The sequence below is a fragment of the Lolium rigidum genome, chromosome 7, assembly GCF_022539505.1.
Source record: "Lolium rigidum isolate FL_2022 chromosome 7, APGP_CSIRO_Lrig_0.1, whole genome shotgun sequence".
Classification (NCBI taxonomy): domain Eukaryota; kingdom Viridiplantae; phylum Streptophyta; class Magnoliopsida; order Poales; family Poaceae; genus Lolium; species Lolium rigidum.
The window spans coordinates 121340019-121358756 of NC_061514.1; the positions used below are offsets into that span (position 1 = coordinate 121340019).

Below are 18738 nucleotides of genomic sequence, written 5' to 3' on the forward strand. Positions count from 1 at the left end.
GCACGCAGCCATTTACAGCTTGTGGAATAGATTTGGATATGGCTCTTCATGTCCCGTAGGCGAAAGGCAAGTTCCAAGCTTGAGGCACAATTTCCTCAAATTGTGGGATGCTCGTCCAAAAGTTCTCGAATTTGAAACTCCTTGGTTTCTTGGCCCACTATCATCGGCAAGGAGGAGGGGACAATGGTTGGATAGGGTGGAAGAAAGCGCATTGAGGACGTGGGAGTCGAAGTGGATGTCCTACTTGGACTTGCACAAGAAGGAGTCAAGCTTGCACATAGTGGGGTTTCCCGGTCATTTGTCCAAGTGAAACGTCTATTTTGGAGGTATATCTCTTTGAGCTCGCAATTTTGAAGGGTTGCTCGGAACCTATTCAACCGGCTGCGGTTAATGTTTCTTGTCGTTGAAGTCACCTAGAGCAACCCATTTCTCTCCCGTGATGGTTTTTTGCGCAAGTCATCCTTCCGGTTATAAGCGGTTGGACCGTACACACAGTTGTGATTTTGAAAGTGGTTCTTGTGTGGTGAATGAGGATCGTGGCTGAGAGGCCAGTATCGGCACTTGGGGTAGCATCATTTTCTTGTCAGCAGTATCGGCTATTTGGCCAGACTTTGCTCGACATAATTCTTGGGCTGTTTTATGCTGATCAGTTGACTAGAAACTTGAGTACAAATCCTGTCACTGCGTTGGGCTATCTGGACAGTCTTTGATCGACAAATCCAGAGCTCACCGACCGTTCAAAGCTAGAAGGAGAACTTGTAGACCATATCGTGCTTGTACACCTGGCCGGGCCTCACCGTGATCGACGGGAATTCAGGGTGATTCACGGCGTCCGGGTACGCCTGCGTCTCCAGACAAAATCCGCTGTACTGCCTGTACACCTTGCCTCCCTTCCCCTTGGTGTCGTTCAGCCCGTTGGCGGTGTAGAACTGCATCGCCGGCTGGTTGGCCGAAAGCTCCAACCCACGGCCGGACGCGCCATCCCGCACCGCCGCCACCTTCCGCATGCCGGCCCCGTCGATCACGTAGTTGATGTCGTACCCGTGGACGCCCGGCTTGCCGCCGCTAACCTGCCGGATGCGCGCGCCGATGGGCGTCGGCGTCCGGAAGTCGTAGTTGGTGCCGGCGACCGGGTCGACGCGGCCGGACGACGGGAGGAGCTCCTCGTCCATGGGGGTGTACCGCGATGCGAAGAGCTGGAGCGTGTGGCCCAGCACGTCGCCCCTGCCCTGCCCGCCCAGGTTCAGGTACACGTGCTGCAGGAAGTTCACCGGCGTGGCCTTGTTAAGCGCCGTCGCGTTCGTGCGAATGCTCAGGGCGTACGGGCTCGACAGCTGGTACGTCGCGTACACGTCCAAATCTCCAGGAAATCCTGCGTAATTATCAGTTTCAATCACGATCGTTGATTCACACTGCATCCTAGAAACTTTCGAATAAAATGACGACACTGTATTTTCACACCTTGCTCTCCATCGAAGCTGCGGTAGTAGAGCGTGATGTACGGGGAGCTGCCGCCGGCAACATACTCCTTCACCGTCCATATGACCTTGCTGAATCCCCTGTGACCACCTACAGCAGGGGACACATCTTACTTATCACAGGACTCTCCCATCGCAGCAACCATCGAATGGAAGCAAATTGCAATGCATACCATGGATCGAGTTCCTGCCGTCGTTGATGTAGGTGTGGTACACTTTGCCGTCCAGGACGAATCGGCCCCTGGCCATTCGCTGCGCCACGCGCCCGGTGAGCGGCCCGAAGTAAGAGGTATCGTTCTGGTAGGCAACAGCAAATTTTCAGAGAAAATGCAGTACTGTAGCATTTTGGCAAAAAACGACTTGAAATGAGTAACCCGAAAGACTTGTTATTTGGATGCATCTCCAATTAACCGGATTATCTTGTGAGGCTTGTGGTTGTGGAAGTAGCGGAACCGTACACTTACTCCTTACGATCTTGGATTTCTCAGTCAGATTCCATGGTGTTAGTGTTATGTACCCACCGCATGAATTATTATGTGATGTTCGTCCTACCATTACACATTAGAAAAAAAAAATCAAAGTAGGCTGTTGTTTCAGAAAATCGAGTTGGGTGTCGCTATATTAGCTCAAAGCTTTACACCTTGTTGACAAACCTTTTTTTCTCAAGTTCTGGTTTCTCTTTGTCATCGTGAGTAAGATGCGAAAAAAGAAATTGAGTAAACTTAGACACTAGATAAGTTGAAAGAAGAAAGAAAACCAGACTATCATTTTTTTTCTAATAGTAATCTATGTATAAAACCAGATCATAAATTGACATGTATACTATTGTAAAAAAGATAGATGGTATGGCACATGTTATTGAGGGGCATTAAGAGATCTTTACCACATACTCGGCGAGGGTGTCTTTACCCAGGACAACATCGGCCAAGTTCCCTACAAAAATAACTTACGCAAATCAAGCCTCAAAGACAACACAAAACCAAGTTCAGAACAAATGACATAGGCTATTTACATGAAAATGTTACATTTGGATACCCACAATGTATTTTGCATAAGTTATTTAAATAGATGGCCTTTTAGGAAGTGTACATTCAAGATTCGTTAGTTTCTATTACTAGTAGTACTAAATGACCACAGCGAAATCCATGGTTGATCCTGGGAAAACATTTTCATATTTTTCTTCTAGCATGTGCCTAATGATGAAATATACATATTAGAGCCATGTAAAATTTAGAGGATCATCTATTCAATAATGAAATATATATATAATTGCAAAATCTATCCCATTTCAATTTATCATATAAATACTCTGTTGAGCTTATTTGCCATTTATTAAGGCCTGTATATGTGATAGAACACAATAGGCATGTTGTATGCTCATCGGATAAGCCCATGGATGTGATTTTGTTCTATTTTATAGAATCTTCATGAACACAGAAAGTTGTCGTACTCGATTAATATAAAACCCAGGCTTCATGATTTTTTGAGTATCAAAACATAGTCTGATCATCGTACCTTTGGAATCAGGAAGGACGATCGACATGATAGTGGCGCCCCAGTTGGTCATCTTGACGGAGAAATCTCCTTTCTTGAGCGTGTACACACCAACCATCTTCCTCGCATCGGCGCCGCTGGCCAACAAAGTGGCCACAAGGCACAAGAGGGCGAGAAACACCGGAGCTCTCGCCATTGGGTTAGTTTTTCTTTCTGAAAGCGCAGGAAGAAGATGACGGCTCAGAAAATGCTGGTATAGATGAACTGAGTGAGGGTGTGCCACCTCCGACCTGAACGGCTGGGCAGTTTATCAACTTGTAATATAAGTGGACAACGGCGAGCCAGTGAAGCGATCTGGACTAATTCTAGGATCTACATGCTCGGTTGCTGGCTTCCAGCACCTGAAGAAAAAGATGCATGGCTGGTTATCGGTTGAAGGTTATTAAAAATGGAAAGACATGTGGCAGTTTTGCTCGACTTCGTCTTTTCGGATGCTTGACGTGCACTATGCCAATCTTCCAAAATTATCTGCCGGGATCTGGGATCTCACACTGCCGTTTTGGATAATAAAGTTGAGAGAGACGACGTGGCTTAGCCCAGTGGTTGGGTCGCACTGGCGCACCCCGACGACCGGAGTTCGATTCCTGTCAGGGATGAATTTTGGAATTGTCATGCCAAGTCTCGCTTCAACTATATCAAAAAAGTGTCTAGTTCCTCCTAGGCACGGTTTCATTTTTTCATAAAGCTAAGAGAAAAAGAAGGCACGCAACAGAGGAATTAAGAAGGCGTGGTCAAGCTGTCACACACAGTTCTAATTCAAGACAAGGCAGAGGCGGTTAGCCCACCAAATCCGACGAGTGGGCGTGTCTTTTTTGAGATAACAACTGATGGAATTCATTGGCGAAATCGATTACAAACGACTTCAAAAATAAAGGAAAATACAATATGATTCCATACGTTTGCAAGAAAGATCTCACATCCTAGTTCCAGATCCCAATCAAGCACATCATCCTCGCATCTTCCAACACCACCGTATCACCGTCGCCACTGTCGCCACACTGAGCTTTGAACACCGAAAGAGTGCTCACCCCGGAGGGGTGAGAGCTAATATTCTTTTCCAGGCCATCGAGCAGGCATGAGATAGGGAAGAGCCAGCAGTATCTCCAGACGAAGATCCCCGAGCAGTAGACCCAAGCCACCAGTAGAACGCTCCACCATCTGGAAGGTCCACCAAGGCTGGTCGGAGGAAGCTGCAAGACGCTGCAGCCGCAGACCACCAGAAGAGCACACACGACCCTAAAAAGGAGGACGGTGGTGCCATCCCCTTCCTCTCCATCGCCACCACGGCCGACCGAGGGGAAGGCAACGACATCAGCACTCCTCCGACTGCAGAACAGGATCCACATACCCCACGGTAGAGTCGAAATTCGACCGCACCCGGGAATCCACCCTCCCCAGATCCGTAGATCCGCGAGGATACCAGGCCAGCAGCTCGCCGGCGCCGCCACAAGTGGCCTTGCCGAGATGGGGATCGAGCTCCAACACCCTTATTCCGACGCGACATCGTCTCCACCATTCCGACGCTGTCCCCCGAATACCTAACGAAGACCAAACCGGCCGCTACCCGGCGCTGCAGAAGAAGATCCCCCGCCGTCGCCATGCTACCGGCGGAGGCGGCGGGAGGAGGGGGTGTGGTGGGCTAGGGTTGGGAGTGTACGGGGGGTCAGTGGAGTTCTGAAGTCGACGAGTGGGCGTGTCGTTATATCTTTATTCATGTACATTCTCCGTTCCATAATTCTTCATGTCCCCTCTACCTTTCAATATATTTTAACTAGGACATTTGCTCCAGTACAACCCCTCCTCCAAACTCAAACACAATAACTGCTGGGATTGCACCGTACCCCTTCGTAACAAAATGACATGATGGTAATTAACGAATTATTTTTTCATACGTAGAGCCCCTGATAAAGCCCGTACGGCCCGTTCGGTCAGAATAAACGTTAACGGACCACCAACAGCAAAATGTAAACATGATTTTGCAGAGTACAAACAGAACCACCAACATGAAATTGTGAACATGATTTTGCAGAGTACAAACAGAAACTTTCTCGTGGAAATGAAAACGGTCTCAACAACATTTCAGGGAAACACTATCATTCAAAAAATTCATGATCTTAATCTGCATAACTTACTCCAGCCCCGGCTTTGCCCCCTCGTCCCATCCCGCCACGGCTCTTTGGTAGGTGTTGCAGATGCTTCGTTTATGGACACAATGTGTCTATTTGTAGAGATCCTCTTCCGTGCTCCCATTGTTTGGAGAACGGCTAACATGCGCGCGAATGTCGCAACCCATTGTGTCCTCTCAACTCGTTAGCATGCCTTGGCGTGCAACTTGTGTCCTGCCTCGACACAAAGAATTGTCATGCTCCTACTTCATCTGTGGGTATGATGGGATCTGCGCCCCCTCCATGGCGCTTCGTTTTGGGTCTTGGTACCCTCGTCCAATGTGATGTTCCAGTCCACTCTATCTGCTCAGGCGGAGCAACCACAATGGTGCCTATCACTACTAGGAAAAATCTTATAGGTGGAGGCAATATGTGCCGGCGCACCACCTTGCACGTGCGCCGGTGGAAAGTGTTGCCGGCGCACCCCTTTTCTGCCGCGCCGGCGATGGACCTATACTGCCGGCGCACAAAAAAAAATAGTGCGCCGGGGATAAAATTCGAAGAGATCTGGCCGCCCCCCAAAATTCTGGGCACCTTACCCCCGGCGCACCTCTATGGTGGTGCGCCGGTGGTAGACAATTACCACCAGCGCACCACCATAGAGGTGCGCCGGAGGTAAGTTGCCTAGATTTTTCTCTCCACCCCCCGGAATCGCCTTTTCAGTTTTCGAAAAAATAATAGAAAATGATAGGAAATTCAAAAAATAAAATCCTTTGAAATGCCCATGTAATATGTGATCTAGTTTTAGGGAAAATTTGAAAATTTGAATTTCGATGTATTATGCAAAATGGCATCATCTTTCGGTAAAACGGGATTTACGGTTGCATACGACCTCCGATGAAAAACTTTTTATATCAAAATCGATCTACTCGAAATTTCCTATTCGAATTCAACGGCCTACGGCCGTTTGGAGAAAAATGGATTCGTCAAATTCAAAACAGAAACAGGACTTTTTTCAGATTTAAGATTTGGGTGAAAAAAAGAAAAAAATAGCCCCGGCGCACCACCCTACTTGGTGCGCCGGCGGTAAGGAGTGCTATATAGGCACAACTCAACCCGCGGTGCTCACTTTCCCCTTCTCTTTTCCTCCTCCTCCTCCTCCTCCTCCATCTCCTGCTCCTCCTTCTCTATACCAGAGCTTTGCGGCGGCGAGCTACTCCGGCGACCTACTCATCCTCCTCCTCCACCGACGGCCACGACGTCCTCCGACCTCCTCCACCACCTCCAGCCTCCTCGACGTCCTCCGGCCTCCTCCAACATCTCCGGCCTCCCCCGTCACCGTCGGCCTCCTCCACCACCTCCGGCATCCTCCACCTCCTCCGGGCTCCTCCACCTCCGGCCTACTCCTCCTCCTCCGGCCTACTCCTCCTCCTCCTACACCGGCCCGCCAATCTTGGGAGCTTCCAGCATCCTCATGCACCTCATGCATCTCCTACACTGGGCGCATAGACGACAACCACGGTTGACTAGCTAGATCTAGATCTAGATCTGGATCTAGATTTGAATTTTTTTTGTTTTCTTGTATAACTTACCGCCGGCGAACTAGACAGGTGCGCCGGGGATAACGCGAGATACCACCGGCGCAACGACTAGTGCGCCGGCAATAAGCTATTATCACCGGCCCGTTCGCACCGGCGGGCTCTTGGTGCGCCGGCAATAGCCCATTTTGGTGCGCCGGCAATAAGCCTTTTCCTAGTAGTGTATCACGAGTCGAGAGCTTTTTGAAATGGGTGGTGGATGTTCTGATTAGGTTATCTCTTTCGCCGGCTATGGTTAAAACCACTCCTACGTCGAGTCCTCCTGGGAGGCCAGTGTTGCCTCCATGGATCTCAGAGTTATGCCGAATAGGGTGTACCACGACATAGGCTTAACCTAACAAGCCCTGGTGGTCCACTTGGGTGGCGAAGACGTCAAGGTAGCGGGGCGTCCCAGTTGCTAGAAGATGGAGGCCCAGGCTAACTAAGGTAGGTCCAAGCCGGGTTCTAGAAGGTCTGAAAGAAGGAATACTTGTAGTATAAGTCAGGGGATACTTACCGACATAGACTAGGATTCTGTAGTCGGTTAGGTCTTTACCTCCATCAAACCCTAGGTCCTGGTGCCTTAATAAGCTAGCATAGCGGAAGCCTTTAGGGTACGACTCAATACACAAACACACTGTGGAAGCCTTCAGAATCTGTATTTTTGTCTTGATATAGTAAATTCTAACAATACGCAGCGATCCTACATCGGGGGACGCAAACCTTGGTTAATCGCCGAGTTACACCATCATGAGCATCCCGTCGTCTAGTTCCATTACTAACCCTAATTTCTGAGCACCCCCGTCTTCTAAGTTTTGAAATTGCGATGTCACTCTCCGAGTAGCCAAGTGGGAAATTGAGCTAGACGCCTTCGAGATCAATTACATAACTCGGGTAGCGATCAAATCTCAGGATCGTGCCGACTTCCTCGTCCATTGGATGGAGTCACTCCAAATCACGCATGTACTAGATCCACCATACTAGAATTTGTACTTTAACGTCTCCAAGAAAGACGGGGGCTGGCATCGTTCTCAAGTTCCCAAAGGCGACAAACTGAAGTTTGTGTTGCATATACATTTCAACGCCACTAACAATATGGCCGAGTACGAAGCTCTTATGCATGACCTCGGCATAGCAAAGGACTTGGGTATCAAGCAAATCCAATGCTTTGGAGATTCAGACTTGGTAGCTCAACAAGTTTCTGAAATGTGGGATGGCAAAGACCCATAGGTGGTCGCCTAAAAATGGTAGTTGACGAGTTCTCCAAATGCCTCCAGGGTTATGAAGTCAAGCACATACCAATGGCCGATAACGATGAAGCTGACACGTTTTCCCTACTTAGATCCGTCCGCAAACCGATCCCGACATGTGTCTTCCTTGAGAACATATGTGTCCCTTCGAATAAAGGTGTTGTCCAACAAAACCAGAATAGATTTGACTCACATCTACAAACTATCCTAGCAGTGATCCCGACTTGGACAAAATCTTACATTGATTACCTGGTGGATAAGAAGCTACCAGATGATGAAGTGCTTTAGCGGTAGATTGTCTGACGAGTTCAGGCTTACACGGTTATCAGTGGTAAATTGTATAAGCGGAGCACTACTTATATATTCCAGTGATATGTCGGTCCGCAAGAAGGGATAGAAAATCCCACGGGAAATCCACATTGGTCTTTACCGGTGTTTTTTTGGGATATCAGATTTGTCTTCCACGACTTATAAAAGTGAAAGAAGAAAGTATTATACATGCATGGAAAGAGGTGGGACTAAAAAGAGTCAGACCTCTTTATAAGGGAAGCTCTTCAATGAGAAGAGGATACTGCCCGCCTTGACGCATCACGACGAGCACATGCCATTTATTCAGGAATGGGCCAACCCGTGGTAGTACCTATGCCACGTGTACCGGTTGTCTTCTTTTTGCAGAAAAGTTGATTTTTTTTGCATTGGGAAATGAATACAAACCCATGCATGTTTGGCTTTGAAGTTGGGCGACAAGGTTTTTGGGAGCACTCTTGCGCAACTACTGGTTTCTTATGTGACACAGACACCAATGACTACTCCATCAGCGATGACTTCTTTCCCAACATCAAGAACATCTTCAGTGACATGGCTCTCAATGATGGCACCATGAGCATGTCTTCTTCCAAGACCTTGTATGTGATCATTTTTCATTAAATTGAGATCATGCTTTAGACTCTACCTTTAGCAATCTATTTGGATTTGTTGTTTAGATACTCTCTATTAGATTGTTGGCTTGCTTAATCTCTACATTACTGGTCATGTTTTATCTGCACGTTTATACAGATTGAATCATGCGGGAAATTGCTCATATTTCCAACACTAACAACCGGCAATAGACGTGCTTCGGTGTCTCCCCTGGCTCCCACCATCATTAAAGTTAAGGAGATAAATTAGCCCACAAAGAGGTATTGAGAGATCCTGGCCGTCCACGGGAGGCCAAAATTTGCAAAGGGGGGTACATTGAAACAAAACCCTGGATTGAATACCATATCAACAGGTGTTCGATCATGCAAATAGGTATATCTTGCCTAGACAAAATTTTGGAAATGATTCCCTTATTCCCATGTTTTCCAGCTACATTATCCCCAACTTTGATTTCATGTTTCTGTAAAATATATACACGAACCATTATGTCGAGGGGATCCCTCTAGATCAATTTCACAACGCGCCATCTTCCGCCTATAGGTAATTAAACCCATTTAAACTAGTTTTAGAGAATCATAATTTAAGGCACTCGCTAGAGATGCTCCATGGGACCAAGGCCTAGCCCAACCAAACGAGTAAAAATCTGATTTTATGTGTCAAGGGCACGAGAATTGTTGAATATATAAGAAAATATCCATATGAAATAATCTGTACAAGTAAATGATAAATCATGACTACGAAAATAACAAATAAACTAATTATGCAGACTAGTAAGGTAGATGAACAGATCACATCTAAACAAGATAAACTGATCGCATCTACCACACAAACTAGAAGACGAAACTCTAACAGAAACTGAAAGAGAGATGACAAGATCACATACTTTGCAGCAGCGTCGTTGTCGCCCATGTTGAGGTTGCCGAAGAAGTCGCTGAGGTCCGGGAAGAAGTTGTCGGTGTGGAGGAACTCGTCGTCCGATGACGACGTCGTGATGCTAGTAGTCGCGCCGGAGCGCTCCCCAAAAACCTGATTGCCCCTCACCCGTACAGGTTCACGAGAGGCAGGGTTCCGGAGGCCTACTATCCCGGCAGTCGGTGCACGCCGACGGACAGGATGAGGAAGACGAAGGAGGCGGCGCAATGAACTGGAAACAGTTAGTCACGTATGCGTCTAGTTTCGGCGGCTAGGGTTGCGTGGGGTCTTATATAGTGCGGTTCGGAAAGGTCGTGGGGCGCAGCCCACGTCCGAGTTGGCACAACCACGATCCAGAAAAACCGGAAGGCAAAACGGCTGAGAAACGCGTCCGTTAATGACTCAAAAATTGATTACACAATTAATTTCCCAAACAGCAAAAAGATAAGCTCGGCTCGGCGAGATTCCCGCAACCCGCGGCGCATTGTGGCGTGTCGTGATGAGGCGAGGCGTGGCGAGGCGGGCGGCGGAGGACGAGGAGTGCGCGAGGGCTCTCTCTCTTCTCACTCACTTACTAGGACTAGAACAGCCCACCTTATATACCATTCCAACTCCCTCCCAACTAGCAATGTGGGACTAAACTTCAGCCCCCACTAGTGTTGCCACTGATTATTGGAATGAGCCATGTGAGTTTCAGAATTTGATAATGGGCCATGGGCCAAAGGCCAAATGCCCAAAATTCCAGCAATCCCCCACAAACTCTCATTAGCACTCATCAATAAGTTTCCAGAACATTGTTTTATATACCGGTATGTCGTGGAGACTGTTAAGTTGAACTTCCACTTAAGGCTTCATATTACACTAGATTGCAACTTGGATAGTGGACTATGCCTTGAACTATAAGTTTTACGCGCACTAGCTTCATACAAAACCTAGACCGATACTTGGCTGTCGCGAGGCTTCCTCGCGGTTTGGAGCTTATACGTCATACTCCAGGGCCTTTCATGCGTTTACTAGAGAGCACCCAACTCTCATAGATTGCGACGTTTAACAATCAGACTCATACAGGTGTGTTCTTCAAAAGATGTTCTGCAGGACTACATCTCTGCTAAAATAAGCTACTTAGGACACATTAAGATAATTATCAACCTGCCATGCAGATTAGGAGAGTATTGCATCTTACGGAGTGGTAAAATTGCTATAGGGATATATACTCTCCTCCCAGCTGACCAACAGCTTGTCTCCCAGCTCTAATTCACGGGATCTCCGATCACATAAAGTGGGTTACCACCGTGGGCAGCTCATAGTGTGGGTCTCATACCCATCTCCCTCGATGCATTTTCTATCACATTTTGTGATAGTCCCTTTGTGAAGGGGTCTGCCAGGTTTCTAGACATATGGATATAATCCAACACTATAACTCCGAAGTTTCTCATTTTCCTGATAGTTTTCAGTCTCCTCTTCACATGCCTTGATGACTTCATATTATCCTTAGAACTGTTTACTTTGACAATCACAGTTCATAGGAATAGCGGGTATTGGTTTCTCAACCACATGTAAGTCCATCAAGAGCTCACGAAGCCACTCTGCTTCAACAGTGGTTGTGTCTAATGTTGTGAGTTCTGCTTCCATAGTTGACCTCGTAATGATGGTGCGCTTGCAAGACTTCCAGGAAACAACGCCACCTCCAAGTGTAAACAAATAACCACTTGTGGCCTTAGTCTCATCGGCATCGAGATATCCAATTTGCATCACTATAACCCTCAAGTACCCTTGGATACCCAGTATAGTGAATGCCATAACTCTCAGTGCCTTTCAAATAGCGCAAAACTCTTTCAAGAGCATGCCAATGAACATCTCCAGGTCTAGACACAAAACGGCTGAGTTTACTTACAACAAAGGAGATGCCAGGCCTCGTGGCACTGGCTAAGTACATAAGCGAGCCAATGATCTGTGAATATCGCAATTGATCTCTAGCAATTCTTTTATTCTTACGAATTATCACACTAGGATCATAAGGCGTTGGAGAAGATTTGCAGTCTCTATACCCAAAGCGACTCAGGATCTTTTCCACATAGTGGGACTGAAGCAATGTAATCCCACCATCCTCATCCTTCAGCAGCTTGATGTTTAAGATCACATCAGCTACTCCCAAGTCCTTCATATCAAAACAACGAGATAGGAACTCTTTGACCTCATAGTAAGGCTGGTCCCGAAGATCAATATGTCATCGGCATAGTGACAAAGAATAACTCCCTCGCCCCCACCATGGCGATAGTATACACACTTGTCAGCTTCATTTACAACAAAGACTTCAGCGGTTGAAGTTCTTTCAAACTTCTCATGCCACTGCTTAGGTGCTTGCTTAAGCTCATACAAAGACTTGGTAATTTACACACCTTTCCTTCTTGACCATCTACTACAAATCCATCGAGGCTGCTCCATATAAATTTCCTCTTCAAGCTCTCCATTTAGGAAGGCAGTCTTAACATCCATTTGATGAACGAGAAGACCATGTGAGGCAGCCAAGGATACTAGCACTCGAATGGTGGTCAATCTGGCAACAGGTGAGTATGTATCAAAGAAATCTTCACCTTCTTTCTGGGTATAACCCTTGGCCACAAGACGTGCCTTGCAGGCCTAAGCTTTTTCTTGAACACCCATTTACATCCTACAGGTTTGCACCCATAAGGACGATCAGTAATTTCCCAAGTTCCATTGGCTAAGATGGAATCCATCTCGCTACGGACAGCTTCCTTCCAGTAGTCAACATCCAGAGATGCATAGGCTTCTGAAATAGAAGTGGGAGCGTCATCCACGAGGTACACAATGAAGTCATGTCCAAAGGACTTTGCAGTCCTCTGTCTCTTGCTCCTTTTGGGAGCTTCATTGTCATCCTCCACAGGATTATCAAAGTGTTCTATAGCCATGGTAGGTTCAGGACATAATTCTTGAGTAGATGAACTGGGCATCTCCTGAATTGATGAGCTAGACGTTTCTTTCATAGGAAAGATGTCCTCAAAGAAAGTTGCATCATTCGACTCCATAATTGTACCAACGTGCATGTCGGATACCTCAGATTTTACTATCAAAGATCTTTAGCCAATGCTATGAAATGCATATCCTAGAAGAACACAATCCACGGTTTTTGGTCCAAGCTTGCGCTTCTTGGGTATCGACACATTAACTTTTGCCATACATCCCCAAGTTCGTAGGTAAGAGAGTTTCAGTCTTTTCCTTTCCCATTCCTCAAACGGGGTAATGGTTTTATTCTTTGTGTGGACACGGTTTAGGACATGACATGCAGTCAATATCGCCTCCCCCCACCATGCCTTGGAGAGACCCGATGTATCTAACATGGTGTTAACCAAATCAGTTAGAGTACGGTTCTTTCTTTCGGCCACCCCATTTGACTGAGGTGAGTAGGGAGGCGTCCTCTCATGGATAATACCATGTTCCGCACAAAAATAATCAAACTCGTTGGAAAAATACTCTCCACCACGATCAGACCTTAGCCGTTTGATCTTTCGATCAAGTTGGTTTTCTGCTTCATCTTTAAAGATTTTGAAGTGATTAAGAGCTTCATCTTTAGATTTCAGGAGGTACACATAACAATATCGAGTAGAGTCATCAATTAAAGTCATGAAGTATCTTTTTCCTCCTTTTGTCAATTCACCATTCATTTCACAAAGATCTGAATGTATAAGCTCCAGCGGTGCCAAGTCTCTTGCCTCCGCAGTCTTGTGAGACTTACGTGGTTGCTTAGCTTGCACACATACTTGGCACTTGGATTTCTTGACAATATCAAATTTCGGAATTATATTCATATTCGCTAGCCGCGGCATGCACCCAAAATTAATGTGACAAAGTCGTGAATGCCAAATATCGAATTCACTATCATTGCAAACGTGATTAATAATTTGAGTACATAAGTCTGACAAAGATAAGCGGAACAAGCCTCCGCACACATAACCCTTTCAACAAATTTTCCACACTTGGAAATTACAACTTTATTGGACTCAAAAACCAACTTAAAATCATCTCGACATAAAAGCGATCCGCTAACGAGATTCTTATTAATGGAAGGAACGTGCTGCACATTCTTCAGCTGGATGGTCTTTCCCGAAGTAAACTTCAGATCCACCGTACCAACACCACGAACAGAAGTATGTGAGCCGTTTCCCATCAGCATGGAAGAAGTTGTTGCGACCTGATAAGAAGAAAACATAGAGACATCAGAACATACATGTGTATTGGCTCCAGTGTCTATCCACCAATCAGGAGAATTACATACTGAAAGGATAGTAGGAGAAGTACCGTACCCAACGTCCTTCATCTCAGTATCAACACCAATAACAACATTTGCGGACTTGTCGCTGTTCTCACGCTGATCATGGCGTTCTGGGCAATCAGGAGCCCTATGTCCAGGAGCGCCACAAACATGACAGTTCCCTTTCTTCTTATAAGGAGTCTTCCTCTTGAAGTTGGTTGAGCTGGAGGCTTTGTTCTTCACGTCAAACTTGCCTTTTCCATTGTTCTTATTCTTAGACTTGTGAGATTGGAAATTCTTCTTCTGTACCACATTGGCACTAGAACCCCCCTCAAAACTACGAGCGTGTGTGTCCTTTGCTCTCGCCTTCTCTTCCACATGAAGCGAGCCAATGGGATCCGAAACGGAAAACTCTTGTCTCTTATGTTTCAGAGAAGTAGCAAAGTTCCTCCACGAGGGAGGAAGCTTGGTAATAATGCCGTCGGCCACAAATTTGTTCGGTAAGGTACACTTAAACTGCTCGAGTTCTTTGGCAAGAGACTGAATCTCATGAGCCTACTCAACCACGGAGCGCTCATCAGTCATCCTGTAGTCATAGTATTGCTCCATGACATACAATTCAGTGCCAGCGTCCGAGACCCCAAATTTGGCCTCGAGCGCATCCCACACATCTTTACAATGGTCGAAAGTCATGTACGGGTCAACAATGTTGTCCCCAAGAATGCTGAACAAGGCCGCCTTAAACATGGCGTCGACCTTCTCAAACTTTTCCTGCTCCTCTGCAGAGAGAGGCCCCTCCGGTCTAGCATATGTGGCGCTAAAACAATCTAGGTTTGTAAACCATAGAACTGCCTTTGTGCGTCACCTCTTGTAATGCATACCATCAAAGAGGGGAGGTCGAGTAGCGGAAGCAACGCTGCTTGAATTGATTTGCCTAAGATCAGGTTTTTGGATTGTTGAATATATAAGCAAATATCCATATGAAATAATTCGTACAAGTAAATGATAAATCATGACTACGAAAATAATAAATAAACTAATCATGCAGACTAGTAAGGTAGATGAACATATCACATCTAAACAAGATAAACTGATCGCATCTACCACACAAACTAGAAGAAGAAACTCTAGCAGAAACTGAAAGAGAGACGACAAGATCACATCTTTGCAGCAGCGTCGTTGTCCCCCCATGTTGAGGTTGCCGAAGAAGTCGCTGAGGTCCGGGAAGAAGTTGTCGGTGTGGAGGAACTCGTCGTCCGATGACGATGTCGTGATGCCAGTAGTCGCGCCGGAGCGCTCCCCAAAATATCCATATGAAATAATCCGTACAAGTAAATGATAAATCATGACTACGAAAATAACAAATAAACTAATCATGCAGATTAGTAAGGTAGATGAACAGATCACATCTAAACAAGATAAACTGATCGCATCTACCACACAAACTAGAAGAAGAAACTCTAACAGAAACTGAAAGAGAGACGACAAGATCACATACTTTGCAGCAGCGTCGTTGTCGCCCATGTTGAGGTTGCCGAAGAAGTCGCTGAGGTCCGGGAAGAAGTTGTCGGTGTGGAGGAACTCGTCGTCCGATGACGATGTCGTGATGCCAATAGTCGCGCTGGAGCGCTCCCCAAAAACCTGATTGCCCCTCACCCGTACAGGTGACGGGATGAGGAAGACGGTCGTGGGGTGCAGCCCACGTCCGAGTCGGCACAGCCACGATCGTCCGTTAAAGATAAGCTCGGCTCGGCGAGATTCCCGCAGCCCGCGGCGCGTCGTGACGAGGGGTGGCGAGGCGGGCGGCGGAGGAGGAGGAGTGCGCGAGGGCTCTCTCTCTTCTCACTCACTTACTTGGACTAGAATAGCCCACCTTATATACCACTCCAACTCCCTCCCAACTAGCAATGTGGGACTAAACTTCAGCCCCCACTAGTGCTGCCATTGATTATTGGAATAGACCATATGAGTTTCAGAATTCGATAATGGGCCATAGGCCAAAGCCAAATACCCAAAATTCCAGCAAGAATTACGGGCTCAAAGAGTGTCTCTCGATTCTCGAATGGCGCCAGCTCCAAATCCAGATCCTACTTTTTTTTTCTCGAAATGGGGCCTGCCCCGGTCTCCGCAATCGACTGATGCGCATACGATCTCTAATTATTGTATTATCAAAAAGTTTCAAAGTTTACAGTTTAATGAATTACAGAGGTCGAAACATGAATCACCGCATTCCGCAGCCAGAGGCTAGCGTACCTAGTAGGAGAACTTGTAGACCATGTCGTGCTTGTACACCTGGCCGGGCCTCACTATGATGGACGGAAATTCGGGGTGGTTCACGGCGTCGGGGTATGCCTGAGTCTCCAGACAAAACCCGCCGTACTGGTTGTACACCATGCCGTCCTTCCCCTTGGTGTTGTTCAGCCAGTTGCCCGTGTAGAGCTGCATCGCCGGCTGGTTGGCCGAAATCTCCAAACCGCGGCCGGACTTGACGTCCCTGACGGCGGCCACCTTCCTCATGCCTTCCCCGTCGATCACGTAGTTGACGTCGTACCCAACCGCCTGGCCACCCATGACCTGCCGGATGCGCGCTCCGATAGGCGTCGGCGTCCGGAAGTCGTAGTTGGTGCCGGCGACGGGGTCGACGCGCCCCGACGAGGGGAGGCTCTCCTCGTCCAGCGGCGTGTACCGGGACGCGGAGAGCTGGAGGGTGTGGCCAAGGACGTCGCCGCTGCCCTGCCCGCCCAGGTTCCAGTACACGTGTTGCAGGAAGTTCACCGGCGTCGCCTTGTTCAGCGCCGTCGCGTTGGTGCGAATGCTGAGAACGTATGGGCTCGACAGTTGGTACGTCGCGTACACGTCCAGGTCTCCGGGGAATCCTGTTCGCAAGCATGATTGATCCCATTAATTATATGAGATAGCTTAATATGGTAGAAATCCCCGATCGTATCATTGTGTTGTCCTAAATCTAGGACATGTATTTAGTGCGAGAGAATACTATATTTGCATACCTTGCTCTCCGTCGAAGCTGCGGTAGTAGAGCGTGATGTATGGGGAGTCGCCGCCGGCGACGTACTCCTTCACCGTCCATATCACCTTGCTAAACCCCCTGTGACCACCTACATAACGTACAATGGCAATTTCAGTTCAGTTAATCCTATGTCTCTCTCACACTCCCGTCAGAAAAAGTTCCCCATATCAAGCAAACAACGCTTCTGTACCATGGATTGCGTTCTTGCCGTCGTTGAGGTATGTGTGGTATACTTTGCCGTCGAGGACGAAGCGGCCCCTCGCCATCCTTTGGGCCACGCGCCCGGTGAGCGGGCCGAAGTAAGAGGTATCATTCTGGTTTGTGAGGGAAGAGCAAACATTCAGAAAAAAGGACTTGGAAATTATTTGGCTAATGTGATGACTGATGAGGCCAATCATTTGGCCGATCTTCGGTTTCATGAAGAAAGATTTCTCGTGACTCGTGTGCTCTTTTGTTTGTTTGCATGGCGTTTCAGAGTTTGATGGCGAAATGGGTAGAGCCTTGTATGATAAAACTAGGGACTACCACTGAATCGTGATGGGGATTGGGTATTGTCGTTGCTTACCAGCTCAAAGCTTCACGGATTGCAGATAAGCCTTTTTCTGAATATATATTTGGTTTGGCTGGTAGAAGACTTAGTTCGTTCTTAGAAGATCCTATTGACGGGCCCGGAATAATGCTATTCTGACCATGCCATAGCTGGACTAGTAGACTAATAGTACAGCTTATTTATGGAAACACAGTACAGAAACTGGGGATGTGTACGCAGTTGTCAAAGAATACACGGGTCGTGAGAGTGATAGAAGTTTCCTCCGAGAACCGTTTCACATGGTGGGTGAACTCCTAGAACATAATGTATTCCAGTGTACTTTCTATTGATACTATATTCAATAGAAAAAGACAACTTGTGCGTACTTGGGCCATTAGATGTTTGAACAGTTTAGATTTATTCAAGAGATAGCAGCAAACGAAGATACCGAGTGATTGCAAAGTGAGTGGGTAAAGAGGAGGGCAGTTCAACATAAGCCCTGCTAAACCGAGAAAGTAAAATAATGCGATTTGGGGGTTAGACGGCCCCCAAATAGATCAATAGTAGTAGAAGATTTTTTTGGTGTGTAGAACGAGAGAGCAGGCCCTAGCACTCAAACTCAACATGTCACGGAAAACCGAGAAAGAAAGAAAGAAAGAAAGAAACATAACTAGCAATGGCGCAATATTCTACAGTAAGAACAATATACATACAAGAAAGAAAGAATGTATTGAGAGGGAGACCCATGGTCTTACCACAACTTCAGCGAGGGTGTCCATACCAAGCACAACATCAGCCAAATTCCCTGCAAAATAACATCGCAAATCAAGCCTCACACGGTGCAAAAAATAAAAATTGAGGGCAACCATGACTTTTTTGTTATCAAAGCAAGAAAATCGTCGAGCATACCTTTGGAATCAGGAACGACGATCGACATGATAGTGGCGCCCCAGTTGGTAATCTTGACGGAGAAGTCTCCTTTCTTGAGCACGTATACACCGACCATCTTCCTGGCATCGGCACCGCTGGCCAGCGCAAAGGCCGCGAGGCATAAGAGCGCGACAAACACCGGAGCTTTCGCCATTGGCGGGGTTGCACTGGCAGGTTAGCACCTAGG

The 18738-nt window shown here is 47.0% G+C and overlaps 2 protein-coding genes across 2 annotated transcripts; both read right to left on the reverse strand.

Moving 5' to 3' along the window:
* Nucleotides 1-743: 743 nt before the first annotated feature.
* On the reverse strand, nucleotides 744-3168 carry LOC124679271 (galactose mutarotase-like). Its single transcript, XM_047215065.1, has 5 exons — nucleotides 2994-3168; nucleotides 2362-2411; nucleotides 1652-1775; nucleotides 1462-1569; nucleotides 744-1372 (listed from the first exon to the last, which is right to left on the reverse strand). Exons 1-5 carry the CDS (start codon nucleotides 3166-3168, stop codon nucleotides 744-746), a joined length of 1086 nt encoding a protein of 361 aa, XP_047071021.1.
* A 13085-nt stretch (nucleotides 3169-16253) lies between these two features.
* Nucleotides 16254-18738, reverse strand: LOC124678697 (galactose mutarotase-like). Its single transcript, XM_047214568.1, has 5 exons — nucleotides 18531-18738; nucleotides 18377-18426; nucleotides 17283-17406; nucleotides 17073-17180; nucleotides 16254-16940 (listed from the first exon to the last, which is right to left on the reverse strand). The coding sequence occupies exons 1-5, from the start codon at nucleotides 18703-18705 to the stop codon at nucleotides 16318-16320; spliced, it is 1080 nt and encodes a 359-aa protein (XP_047070524.1). The 5' UTR covers nucleotides 18706-18738; the 3' UTR covers nucleotides 16254-16317.

What these genes read in the sequence shown, in the direction of transcription:
- LOC124679271 (XM_047215065.1), bottom strand. Translation starts at nt 3,168, where the DNA reads ATGGCGAGAGCTCCGGTGTTTCTCGCCCTCTTGTGCCTTGTGGCCACT. An exon ending in CGGCAGGAACTCGATCCATG is followed by an intron (nt 1,570 to 1,651) that starts GTATGCATTGCA and finishes CCCCTGCTGTAG; the next exon opens with GTGGTCACAGGGGATTCAGC. An exon ending in CAGCTTCGATGGAGAGCAAG is followed by an intron (nt 1,373 to 1,461) that starts GTGTGAAAATAC and finishes ATAATTACGCAG; the next exon opens with GATTTCCTGGAGATTTGGAC.
- LOC124678697 (XM_047214568.1), bottom strand. Translation starts at nt 18,705, where the DNA reads ATGGCGAAAGCTCCGGTGTTTGTCGCGCTCTTATGCCTCGCGGCCTTT. An exon ending in ACACCCTCGCTGAAGTTGTG is followed by an intron (nt 17,407 to 18,376) that starts GTAAGACCATGG and finishes CTCACAAACCAG; the next exon opens with AATGATACCTCTTACTTCGG. An exon ending in CGGCAAGAACGCAATCCATG is followed by an intron (nt 17,181 to 17,282) that starts GTACAGAAGCGT and finishes TACGTTATGTAG; the next exon opens with GTGGTCACAGGGGGTTTAGC.